Source organism: Dermochelys coriacea, chromosome 4 (assembly GCF_009764565.3).
Source record: "Dermochelys coriacea isolate rDerCor1 chromosome 4, rDerCor1.pri.v4, whole genome shotgun sequence".
Lineage (NCBI taxonomy): Eukaryota > Metazoa > Chordata > Testudines > Dermochelyidae > Dermochelys > Dermochelys coriacea.
Genome location: NC_050071.1, coordinates 13726182 through 13740089, shown reverse-complemented (window position 1 = coordinate 13740089; position 13908 = coordinate 13726182). Strand labels below are relative to the sequence as shown.

The 13908-nt window shown below is 41.4% G+C and overlaps 1 protein-coding gene across 1 annotated transcript in view; it reads left to right on the top strand.

The window, feature by feature from the left end:
- Positions 1 to 13908, top strand: part of MOB1B (MOB kinase activator 1B) — a 74762-nt gene that overhangs the window by 48020 nt on the left and 12834 nt on the right. Inside the window, exons 3-4 of the mRNA XM_038398829.2 lie at positions 3089 to 3182; positions 12790 to 12923. Coding sequence (XP_038254757.1) covers positions 3089 to 3182; positions 12790 to 12923 — 228 coding nt within the window. The remainder of the gene's footprint in view (positions 1 to 3088; positions 3183 to 12789; positions 12924 to 13908) is intronic.

Below are 13908 nucleotides of genomic sequence, written 5' to 3'. Positions count from 1 at the left end.
AACAGGTTCAGTGAGACTGAAATGGCTAAGCATGATGTTTCATGTAAACACTGCAAAACCTACAGTGCTCCCTAGCGTTCTGCAGATTGTACTTGTGGGAGTGCCACATTTTGTAACAGATAGCTCTGTAAATGTCATCTTCTAATTAAGGCTGTCTGTACAAAAATGTCTATCTGAATGCTTCTGTCATAAATATAAAGGGAAGGCTAACCACCTTTAAATCCCTCCTGGCCAGAGGAAAAACCCTTTCACCTGTAAAAGGTTAAGAAGCTAAAGATAACCTTGCTGGCATCTGACCAAAACGACCAATGAGGAGACAAGATACTTTCAAAGCTGGAGGGCGGGGGGGACAAAGGGTTCTCTCTGTCTGTGTGTTTTTTCTTTTGCCGGGACCAGAGCAGGAATGCAGGTCAGAACTAATATAAAGGGTTATAAGCAATCTAGTTAGATATGCGTTAGATTCTGTTTTGTTTAAATGGCTGATAAAATCAGTTGTGCTGAATGAAATGTATATTCCTGGTTTTGTGTCTTTTTGTAACTTAAGGTTTTGCTCTGTGCTTTGAATCTGATTACCCTGTAAGGTATTTACCATCCTGATTTTACAGAGGTGATTCTTTACTTTTTCTTCAATTAAAATTCTTCTTTTAAGAACCTGATTGCTTTTTCATTGTTCTTAAGATCCAAGGGTTTGGGTCTGTGTTCACCTATGCAAATTGGTGAGGATTTTTATCAAGCCTTCCCTAGGAAAGGGGTGTAGAGCTTGGGGAGATTTTGGGAGGAAAGACATTTCCAAGCGGGCTCTTTCCCTGTTACATTTGTTAGACGCTCGGTGGTGGCAGCAATAAAGTCCAGGGGAAAAAAGGTAAAATAGTTTGTACCTTGGGGAAGTTTTAACCTAAGCTGGTAAAAATAAGGTTAGGAGGTTTTTCATGCAGGTTCCCTCATCTGTACCCTAGAGTTCAGAGTGGGGAAGGAACCCTGACAGCTCAATATAAGCTCAATAAGATGAGTCAATAGAATATTCAGCTACTTGTGCACTGGGAGGGAAGAGCCTTATTCTTAGCTGAACACTCGTTCAAATGACATTCAAGAATGTGATTTGTTTGTCAAGCTGACTGAACGAGGGTATTAATTGAATATTTTTGGGATCCATCTCAGCATGACACAGGCATAGATGTGGCCCTAATTTGGTTTCACACACCTTGCCCAACTAAGATAAATAGTAGAATGTCTTAAGTCTCTTAGGGTTTGTCTACACTGCCACTTACAGCACTGAAACTTTGCTCACTCAGGGGTGTGAAAAAACACCACCCTGAGCGATGCAATTTCAGTGCTATAAAGTGGCAATGTAGACAGTGCTACAGCGCTGGGAGCCCTGCCCCTCGCAGAGGTTTTTTTTTTTTTAACAGCGCTGGGAGAGCTCTTTCCCGGTGCTGGAGCCTCAGCAGGGCTTTAACGTCGGCTGTGTGGACTTACTCAAAGGGTACATCTACACAGCAAGCAGCAACCTGTTACAGAGCCCAGGTCTACAGACTCAGGCTTGCACTAAAGCTCTTAAAAATAGCTGCAGAGATGTTTGGGCTTGGGCTCTGAGGTCCACCCCCATACCTAGGCATCAGAGCCTGAGCTCCAGCCATAGCTCAAAGGTCTACACCGCTCTTTTTAGTGCCAAAGTGCAAGCCCCACGAGGCTGAGTCTGTAGACCCAGACTCTGAGTCATGCTGCCACGGGCTGTTATTTGCTATGTAGAAATACCCTTAGTGCTTTTGTTGAGTCTGCAGACAGACTTCAGAGTAGCAGCCGTGTTAGTCTGTATTCGCAAAAAGAAAAGGAGTACTTGTGGCACCTTAGAGACTAACAAATTAGTGAGCTGTAGCTCACGAAAGCTTATGCTCTAATAAATTTTAGTCTCTGAGGTGCCACAAGTACTCCTTTTCTTTTTGCAGACAGACTGAAACCAAACTAATTGTGCATCTGTTCACGTTGTCAAATCTAGCCGTGCAGCCAAAAATGAAATAATTTAGCAGTGACAAAATGAAATAATAAATTTTGGAAATTGCAGCTGAATCTGTCTAAATTTCACAACAACATTTTTTTGTTAAAAATATCTTAGATCATCTTTTCTTGTGGATTTGTATTACTTGAGCTCTCCAGCAGAGACTATTACAGTAGCTGGATTCTTCCTGGGTGGAAGGCAGATGGGAATAATTGCAGGAAGACAGATGGAACTTTTATCCCCATGAAGTGTTATGCATAGAACCGGAAGTATTTAGCTGTTACCAGTCACAGATTTGTTCCATGAAATACAGCTTGTGATTGATTCTCCTGCTTTAATTTTGCCTGTAATTTACATTAAACTGAGAGAAAATATGCTCCTAAAGCATTCCTTTGGGTGGCATTGGAGCAACATGGAGAGTGCCAGCTGCAATCAGGATCAGTCAATGGGGGAAAAAGTAGGCTTATTTTTATAAATTGCTTACAGGGGCCAAGACTTTCAAAAACAAGAGCTTAAAGTTAAGCTCCTAAATAAGAGGCCTGATTTTTAAAAAGCACTGAGTACCCAGCACCTCCCAAATTAAAATGGGAGGTGCTGGGTGCCCAGCAACTTTGAAAAAAAATATTTAGGCTCTATTTTAAAAAATGTTGGCCAAGGTAGATTATATATGTTACTGTTTTCCTTCATTGCGAAAGGTGCAATATTATTAAATATTTCAGACAGCTCTCTCCCAGAATGTGTAATAAGCATGCCCCCAAAATAAACAAATGCTAAATGAAATGCACTGCTAAATGAAGTGCAATGTTTTTAAAAGGCTAAACATAAATTCTTAATAGTTGGCTCATAACCAGGAGAACAGAAATCATCATATGGCAATGGATTTTAATATAACATTTCCACTCAACTGTCTATTTTGTCTGTGCCCCACATTTCCTTTGTAATATTTAAAAAGCAATTAACAATGAGGAAGCTTCATTACAAAACTCTGTACACCTGTTCAGCAGTTGGTATTTTGTAATTAGAACTGCATGAAGTTTGCATTGTTGGTAGACTGTTACCAGACTGCTAACTGACTGTTTAAATTCTTTACAGCTGTGGACTTCTTCAACCAGATAAATATGCTTTATGGTACTATTACAGACTTCTGTACAGAAGAGAGCTGCCCAGTGATGTCAGCTGGCCCAAAGTAAGAATGCTCAGTTCCTCTTGCATTAAAGGTGACTTACAAAGACTGAGAAAATGTTGTGCCCTCTCTTGTTGCTTTATGATATAAAAAGAAGGCCTGACACGGGGATGGGGGACAGGGACGGGGAGGGACTGAGGTTCAACCCCACCCCCACCCCCCCGCATCTTAGAAATATCATGAATGCCCAACTTGATCTTTCCCCGTGAGTTCTCTAACCAAAAACGTCTCTAGAAGGCAGACTGATCTCCATTTAACCCCCCTAAATGAAGGATTGGGGATACTGAAAGTTTTTCTTTCATGTGTTTTAGTTAACTAGATATGACAAAAATAATCAGTTTTAAACAGTCTGAATAGAAATCCCTCCCCTTCTCAATTGCTGAAGTTTGACTGACTTAATACATATCATCTTGTACTTCTATTAGTTCTGCAGTTGTCCAGTGTCTTCCAGAGTGGAAAATACTTGAAATTCTAATGTATAATAAACAGGGAAACAAACCTTCTGTATATTGAAAAGAGCTTGATATTACACACAAATATTTTATAAAAAAGTGTGCGTGTGTATCTTCCCCATCTCTCTGCTTTTACTTCCATATGCAACATGAACTTTGATTTGTAATATATAGTTAAGGAATACAGTGAAACTATTCATCTGCAGTACTGTTTATCTGATTAGAAGCAAGCATGCTGTCTTTACTTGGTGGGCTTAAATTAGTGATAAAGATTTAGAAGAATGATTGTCTACCCACGCAACCAGCCTAATGTGGTGCAGTTCGACCAGTATAAAAGTGCCTTCTACTAGCAGAGTTTAATCCCCTTTCCATACGAAAATAAGGCCTGGTCTAGACAACAAGGTTAGGTTGACGCAAGCTGTCTTGCGTCGATCTAGTTGCACGTGTCTACATTTAAATTTGTTTCCCACTGATGTAAGTGCTCTGTTACAGCGAGGCAATATCAGCACCTCCCCATGTGGCTTTGAGCCGTCATTGTACTGAGGTTGACACAGTGCGAGTGTAGGTACTGCATTACCTGTGTCAACCCAAACAGTCCTCCCGCAGCTGTCCCACAATGCTTAACACTGACGGCTCTGGTCACAGTTGTGAACTTTACTGCCCAGGGTTCACTGAGACTGGAAGGCCACTCTCTCCTTTAAAGCCCTGTACATTTTTGAAATGCCTTTTCTTGATTGTCCAGTTTGGTGAGCACGCCTAGCAGCTTTCCATTGTTGTGTGCAACTGCCCAGCTGACCATGCCAGCTACACGCTTCAGACATGCTCCAGCCTGGAGATAATTCTCTCTCCTGGGCCTATGGGGAGAAGAGGCTGTGCAGGCACAGCTACAGAACAGCTGTAGAAATGTGGGCATCTACAAGCAGATTGCACCAGGGATGCAAGAGAAGGGGTACGACAGGGATGAGCAGCCGGGCTGTGTGAAAGTGAAGGAGTTGTGGCGGGCATATCAGAAAGCCAGGGAGGCCAACGGTCGATCCAGTGCCGAGCTGCAGACCTGTCACTTTTACAAAGAGCTGCATGCCATTCTTGATGGAGATCCCACTACCACCCCGTAGACTACTCTGGATACCTCGGAGGAGCTCAAGTCACAGGCCCCTGCCATGAACAGTGAGGAAGAGGAGGAGAAGGAAGAGCAGGAGGATGGGGGACATGCGACCTGGGGGTCCATTTACGACATGAGTCAGGACCTGTTTGAGGCTCCACTATAGTCCAGTCAGTCCTGGCAGCTGAGCATGGGCAAGCCTGATGCAGCAGAAGGAACCTTGGGTAAGGGTTTAAAAGTATTTCCAATTACAATGATGTGCCCTCAGCTTAACAAGACACACCAATTGACTTTTCATTAATTTACTCATACTAAGCGGTACAACAACAAGAGGTAGAGTTATCTGCTTTTCATTCCACTGTAGAATTATGCAGAGCAGTTCGTTTGTGTATATCAGGATGTCTCCTTAATCTCCTGAGATCTTGATTAAACTTCCATCGTGTTATTCTGCAATCCTCTCCCAAAGTTTTCTAGGGATGGCACCTTATTTCTTCCTCTGGGTAGGACTTTCTCACGCCAGTCAGCAATAACTTTGGTAGGCATCATTGCAGCAAACAGGCTAGTGGCATACTGGCCTGAGTGGCTTCAGGACACCATTAGCAGCTGTGCTCTCCATGCCTTTGTTACCCTGGGGAGTGAAATATCAGCTAAAATCACCATCACCTATGGAAAACAGTGCCAGTATTCAATACTGTTGCCCTTTACTCATAGTTCCATGCAACTGAGCAATTCCCTCGTCATTTCCCTTCTCCCTGGTGAGCCGTACTCACCATGACTGGTGCTGTGAGTGGTGCCGTGCATAAGCATTCCGAAGCAGACGTGTCAATAAGCATGTCTTGTGTAAAACTCTAGGGGAGCAAGAGAAGGGAGTTCTGAATGTTAACTTTTGCTTTCCATTGTCACTATATTGACAATGACAACAAGGAGTCCGGTGGCACCTTAAAGACTAACAGATTTATTTGAGCATAAGCTTTCATGGGTCAAAACCCCATTTCTTCAGATGCATGGAGTGAAAGTTACAGATGCAGACATAAATATACTGACGCATTAAGAGAAGGGAGTTACCTCACAAGTGGAGAACCAGTGTTGACAGGGCTAATTCGAGCAGGGTGGATGTAGTCCACTCCCAACAATAGATGAGGAGGTGTCAATTCCAGGAGAGGCAAAGCTGCTTCTGTAATGAGCCACCCAGTCCCTATTCACGCCCAAATTAATGGTGTTAATTGAGAATGGTATCTCTGAATGTTTTTCTGTAGCTGCTGCTGTTGCAGCCCTGAGGGATTCCCCCTCCACACCCGCAGAACTCCTGAGCCAGAGAAGGAGGAGAAAGAAGAGGACTTGAGATGACATGTTCAGTGAGATCTGGGAAGCCAGTACTGCATCAGACCGTGAGCAGAGGGCCTGGAGGGTGAATACTGCAGACTGTATGAAGTTGGAAAGACTTGACAGGAGAGAGGCACAGGAGTCCCACCAGGAAAAGGAAAGGGAGGGAGACATACCAGGACATAATGGGGCTTCTCTGGCAGCGAACACAGATGCTGCAGATGCTTGTGGACCTGCAGGTTCAACAATCACGGACTCGCCTCCCTTTGCAGTCCCTGGAAAACTCCATTACAGCACCTCCCTAATCCCCCTTGATGTTCCACATGGCATCCAAGGCCACAACCCTCCTCCCTCGAGGGATGTTAAGGAGAACCACAGCTTGATATCTACTGACATGTGAAAGCCAAGGTGGTTGTGGGTAGCTAAAATCAACCTGAATGTTTTTTTTCCACTTCTTAAGTTCTGTTCCATAAATTTATTAAGGCTTTAATGCATTTGCTTTTAATTTGCACAGAAATTTTTTTACAATATTTGCCTTACTCAATAAAATTTTATTGTTTAAAAAATAATTAATATTTTAGTTCCCAGCATATGCTGCAGAATGCCTATTGGTAGTGAAAGCACCCACTTGCTGTACGGTCTGACACAACTCACAGGATCAGTGACAATGCAATAATCATAAATGTACAACAAGCACCACAAAATAAATAGGTGCATTGACACTGTTATATTCATAAATATACACCAAGTACAGTATTCCATAATTCCTAACAAGCCCCAAGACAGCAAGGCGCAGGTAGAGCACAATACATCACAACCCATTATTGTGGTTCACTGTCAGTGTTTTTTCAAAGCCTCCTTGACCCATATAGCTCCATGTTGAGCTCATCTAATAGCCTTTGTGTCTGGCAATTCAAACTCGGCAGACAGCCGCTCTACCTCTGTTCTTCATCCAGGCAGCAACTTTTCCCCCTTTTCTTCAGAGATATTATGCAGGACACAGGAGGCAGCTATAACCATTGGGATATTTTTCTCACTAAGATTTAACCTTGTGAGTAAACAACGCCAGCTTCCCTTCAGTCTGCCAAAAGTACAGTCAACTGTCATTCTGCACCTGCTGAGCTGGTAGTTGAATCTTTCTTTAGTGCTGTCAAGATGGCTGGTGTGTGGCTTTATGAGCCAGGAAAGCAAAGGGTAGGCTGGTCCCCCAAGATCACTGTTGGCATTTCAACATTGCCTGTTGTGATCCACTGGTCAGAAAAGTAGGTTCCTGCTTGTAGTTTTCTGAATATTCCGGTGTTCTTAAGATGCGAGTGTCGTGCAGCTTCCCTGACCATCCCACTTAGATGTTGGTAAAGCATCGCTGGTGATCCAGCAGTACCTGCATAACTATAGAAAAGTAGCCCTTTCTGTAGCTGTACGCTGTGGCAAGGTGGTCAGGTGCCAAAATAGGGATAGGCGTGCCGTCTGTCACTTGACTGCAGTTGTGGAACCCTGCAAATCCATCCACTAAATCCTGCACGTTGCCAAGAGTCACAGTCCTGCAGGAAGCAATTTATGGCCCTGCACACTTGCATGACATCAGCCCCCAGAGGGGATTTCCCACTGACCAGTAACAATCAGGCATTGTAAGTTTCCACAGTGTGATCGCCATTCACTTCTCCATTGTCAGTGCAGCACTCATTCTGGTGTCCCTGCGCTGGAAGACTGGGGCAAGCTCAGCACACAGATCCAGGAATGTGACATTGCACATCCAAAAGTTCTGCAGCCACCGCTCATCGTCCCAAACCTGCATTACAATGCAATCCCACCAATCAGAGCTCATTTCTCTGGCTCAGAAGCAGCGCTCCACCGTCTGCAGCTGCTCGTTGAACACCACCAACAATCTTGAGTTGGTTCTCGCTGTGTCCCACAGCATTGGCCCGCTACGAAATCATCATGTTCTCTGCTGATTTTGTGGTTCTTGTAGCTCTGCAAATGCCAGAGGATCATGCATCCTGTGCTTGCAATGCTCAATACAATAGTGCAGAGCTGTGCAGACTCCATGCTTCTGTCAGAGATGTCAGACAGCGAGGAGGGCCACGCAGGCTTGTGGGATTTTTTTTTTTTTTAAAGGTAGGAAAATTATGGGATGTAGATGACCTTATGGAATGGAGAAAGTTGCTTGCCTGTAAGGTGACCCCTTGCTCCTACGTGACTCATTTCTGTCTGACAGTGCATTGCCAGATCTCCCCAAAAGGCAGTGGAACCAAGCACCTACATCCCACCACAATGGGAAACCCGTGGTGCACCACACAGAGCATCAACACGCGCACTCCTGAGTCCATGCAGTGCCAATACAAGGAACCAAGTATGCTTGCGTACAAGTGGTATACTAACTGCATCAGCTTTATGCCAATGTAACTTGTTTGCAAAAGTTTGCTGTGTAAACATGGCCTAAATTATACCAGTATAAGGCACCTTTATTCAAGTATAATTGCATCCACACTAGGACTTTTAACAATAAATATTGTGGTTAAAAATCCCACCTCTAAACAAAAGTGATATCAGTACAAAACTATGTAGGCCATATCTTGAATTTTTTTTCCTTCAGGTGGGTCACGATCAGAGCTACTATTTCTAATAAATAAAATGTGAAGGATGTGAGAGCTGCCTTTAATATTTTGTGCATGTTATGTCTTTTTGATTGTTAAAGTGCTGCTTGTCATGTTTCCAAAGGGTGGAGAATGTACTCTAGCATGTTGGAATTATTATTAATATTAAAAATTATAAATATTAATGTGGGAGACCACCAGACACTAATATAACCATAAATTCTTTTATTAAGTCCAAAGGCCAAATGGTTATACAATTACTCTACGTACCTTACAGCCTAAAAATAAGCAGTCACTACACCCAACACTGTAACAAAGGGCTGCTCTACACTACACAGTAAGGTCGACATAAGGCAGCTTACTTTGACCTAATTATGTCAGTGTCTACACTTCAGCCTTCCTCCTGCCGACCTAAGTGCCCTACTACACCAACATAATAACTGCACCTCCACGAGAGGCATAAGGCTTATGTCGGTGTAGTTAGGGCGAAGCAGTGTGTGTAGACACTGCCTTACTTACATCAGCTGTGGGTTCTCTTGTCAATTTCATGGCAGGAGCCAGAGCCCAGCTGCCTCCCACCACCAGTTCCCAGAAATGGGGGTGTCACATCAGCTAGGCCTACCCACGCTTTAGGTAAGACAATTACGCATGTAGGCTCTTGTGTTAAGAGCCCTTTGCTTTTGTTATGCTTTGTTCCTATTGATGAGATTAAGTAATACTTTGTTTTGGAAAGGCTGTTTTATGTCCCTGTAGTCACACACTGGTCACAGCTCATGAAGGGAAGAATAGTGGGACTCGCTGCGGAATCACAGTTGGTATACAGGACCCAATCTGAGAGTGGGAAAATTGCAGGATTCCATCCTGGGTCAGGTGAAGAGAAGAAGTCTTAACACTTGAGGGTTGCACTCAGGAAGGCAGACAGTAGTCAAAGGTACAATTAACTCAGGGCCGTGACAATGAAAACAGGGAGTATTGACAAAAATAAATAAAGCAGAAGTAGATCTTCTTGGACCATGAGTCTCATAAACTGAAGTGAGCTAATTTGAGAAATCTTTGCCATGCACCTTTTTGTGGGGTGGGTGTAGGGGAGGAGAAAGAGAGAGAATGTGTATGTGAGAGTGCGTGAGAGAGAGAGAGAAAGGAAGAAGAGTTCTTAACAACTTAAAATGGGGATGATACTTACCGATACTGTAAAGCACTCTGAGATCATCAGATGAGAAGCATTTTATGTATTACTGTATTGTAATTGTATGTATTGTAATACGCAAACTATGTATTACTATTGCTACAGATATTTACTATTTAATTTGGTTTATATGCAACCCTCTAGTTAATCACTACAAAAATACATATGTTAACTTCCAGTGTCCTGCTCTCTGGTTGCAACATCCTTCTACAAAAACTGAAAAGTGCAGGATATGTAGATTTTTCCATACTTTTTTGATAAGATGGGTGTAGCACTATTTAGTTATATTAAAAGGGAAACAATATCTGATTAGTAACATGTAGCATATAAATGGTTCACTGTTGCAAATCACTGAGACATCTCTAGTTTTCAAAGCAAAACTGGAAAGTTTATTTTCAGAAGCTTATGAAATATGTAACCAAACTGAAGATCCACTGATGGGTGAAAATAACCTTCCCCCTGGCATGGGTACGGAGTCTTGTGCATCTGCTGCACATTATTAGTGTTTAGTCTTTGCAAATACCAAGATAAATATTTGAGGTAACCCCTTGGAAGTGGACAGATTGGGCTAAAGAACTTTTTGACATAGGGAATCCTACCTTGTGTTCTGGGCAAGTTTTAAATGCAAGCAGCTTCTGGGTGTCTGTGTCTGGGGTCTTTGCAGCTCACACTCACTACGTCTTTCCAGCAGCTATCTTAGGAAGGGACCTTTAAGTACAGAAAGTTATTTCCTAGGGTTCTTTGCGTACCTCCCTGGCCTGAGATCTTGCTTGGAGATGGGAAGCTGCTTGCAGGTATAAGACTGGAATGATTACTATTATTAGCCAAGGGTCAATTTATGTTCTTCACATATACATAGTTATGCACTATGGGCTCAGTCCTGTTCCTGTGGCTCTGGGTCTTCACTGGAGATTTTACCAGACTAGCCCTTTACAAGCATATTTGGTATCTTGAGTAACTGGCAATTGATTAACTCGGGTAAAAATTCTAGCGTAGACGTGCCCATTGAGGTCAGTAGCAGCAGCAGGAACAGTCCTTATTGTTCTGCCTTCCACTACCCAGTCGTCCATTGTATGACTAGTTGTCAGAAAAATAAAAATAGGGAAAGAAAATAGTAAGTTTCACTTACTCGTGTCTTGAAACAATGTCTCCTATTCATACCATATTCTTTCCTCAACCCAACCAAAACAAGCTACACCTGCTTTCCATCATCAGTCCTCTACTATATTTGCCATATCAACTGTCATGTAACCATAAGCAGATCAAACACATTGAAAAGTTATTAGTCTGTATAAAATACATTGTTAAAGTAATATGTTTACAAGGTACTAGGAAGGAGGGGAAATTGAGTATTGCTTCATTTCCCCCTTTTCTCATTGTGTTTCATGTGTGCCAATAGGTACACTCCAGAAAAAACATGAAGGCCAAAATTTTCACATCTGGATGTCTAAGGTTAGGTTTGCAAGTCCAAGTTTAGGTATCTTCAAAAAAGTGGCTGCTTTTTTTTTTTCTCCCCTGAGCGAGCACTTAAAAGATCCCTTTGACTTCAGTTAGATTTGTGGATACTCAGCACTTCTGTATTCAGGCACCTAAACAAAAGAGGCCTGACTTTTAGAAGTGAAGAGTATCCACAAATCTCAATTTTGGCCTAAGCTAATAACTTAGTTAAATATGAAATTGCTGTTCCTCTGCCTTACATGTCTGCTGTGAGAACAGTTATATATCCTCATTTGAATCTGCCTCTTTAAATAGCTCCTCTCTCTCAGCAGTATGCCAGCCCACTTACCTTATTCATTTTCTCCACACCATTCATGATACTTCAGACCTCTATCATATCTCCCCATAGTCATCTGTTTTCCAACCTGAAAAATCTGGCTTTTTAATCTCTCCTTGTATGGAAGCTATTCCATATCCTTAATAATTTTTGTTGCCCTTCTCTGTACCTTTTCCAATTCTAATATATCTTTTTTGAGATGGGGAGACAAGAACAGCACACAGTATTCAAAGTGTGGGCGTACCATGGATTTATTTAGTGGCATTATGATATTGCTGTCTTCTTATCTGTCCTTTTCCTAATGGTTCCTAACATTGTTTGCTTTTTTGACTGCCGTTCTACATTGACTAGATTTTTCAAAGAACTATCCATGATTTGATAAACCAAGAGAGATGTGTAAATAAACGTTAGTCTTGTTTATTGCCGTAACTGATCTCTCTTCCATAAATTATTATGAAAAGGTTCTCCTAGTTGCTGATTTAACTGACAAAACACTTTAAATTGTTTAAAACAGGCACTGTCTGATTAAATTGTCCACAATTTTGCTCTTGTGTAAAACAAATATATTTTAAATATATTTTTACAAAGATGTATGACAAATAAAATTTTTCTCATAATTTTAATTCTGGAGGAAACATTTTTAAACAAACATTCCCCTGCTATTTGCCACTGAAACATCACAGCATTCTGCTATTGTGTTAAGAATAGAAAATGAAAGAGACTAGGCTATTTTCAGTCCAAACTGAAAAAAATAGAGTAAACTTAAGCTGTTTAAAAGTTAAGATTTATTTAAATTCTTTCAGTTATAATAATTTAAGATCAGATTTGTAGGATAGGTAACGATGTTTTCTCTGAAAGCACATGGATTTAAACTGGCGGTATCATTCTCTTTTGTATTTAGAGGAATATTTATTTTTATTTATTTATTTATTTATATTTTATATATGTATATATATAATAGCTCATTGGTTCCTTTGGGAGGACTTTAGCACTGCAGCACTCAGCAGTCGTTTTCATTCCTGAGTTGGTGGTAGGGAAGGACCTGGAGTGAGTGTCTCTAAAAGCAGTATAAAAATCAAGTTCAATCCTTAAAAAGAAATGAAAAATCTTTCCAAGGCTTTTGTATGAATGACTCAGTTGTGTGTTCAAGAGATGTCTTTCCTTTCTGTTCCAACACAGATACGAGTATCACTGGGCAGATGGCACAAACATAAAGAAACCAATCAAGTGCTCAGCACCAAAGTACATTGATTACCTGATGACTTGGGTCCAGGATCAGCTGGATGACGAAACACTATTTCCATCCAAAATAGGTAAAAATGAACAGTGAAATCAGCATCCAGTTGTACAGGACTATTAAGATCTCTTAGCGCTGAAAAAAGCATGTGTAGCTTTGTGTCTGAATTTACAGGAAGGAAAAAATATTGATTCAGCCCCAAAGGGAACTCAGCAATAAACAGAAATAGTGAGCTGTTGAATATTGAGTTGTTTCTTAAATGATCAGTGACTGCTGTAGGACAGTTAAAGAACAATGTACTTGTACGTTGAAAGGTACTTGCATCTGTTTAAGCAGGTACAATTTGTGTGCCTGGCTATTGGACATGATACATAATAGAGCAATCCTTAATAAAAACCTGTTAAAATTCAGGATCTAAAAAAAGGGTGTTTCTGTTTAAACAAGCAACTGTATTTTCATTGATTCTTCAGCTTTCTCCTTTTAAAAAGCAGAGTGTTTCTCCTAGAGAAATAGGACAGGAGGAAAAGTAATTCCAACCCCTGTACCCTATCCTCAGTATCTTTTTGCAGAATATAGTGTTTTCCCAATTACCAAAATAAGCAGAGCCCCAAGGAGGTATTCCCCTACTGGGTCAGCATTGCATCCTTGATTGTGAATACAGAACTTACTGTTTACAAATAAATTGGGAAATGGTTTATGTTTTGAGGAGGCTTCTTTAAATGCACGGCACTATTCAGGAAGCAGTTGATGACAGCCCATTTTATAAAATGGACCATCTGTCAAAATCAAATGTCTTTTGCTTTTACTTGTTCATGGTTTTAGTCAGGTGCAATGAACCTATAATAGGCTTGTTTTTTTAAGTCATCCCTCTTCCCAACTATCCCCTGCTCAGTAGGTGGCAATGTAGAACCTGTTAGCAGTATGGCATTTGCTTTAGTGCTTCAGTTTAGAGCTGTTGGGCACAGCATGTGGGGGAGAGGAAAACTGCTTTTATTGTTATTAACAGTAATGTTTTTTGTGTGTTTTAATTATTTAATATTTATCTTACTGTAGTGCACAGA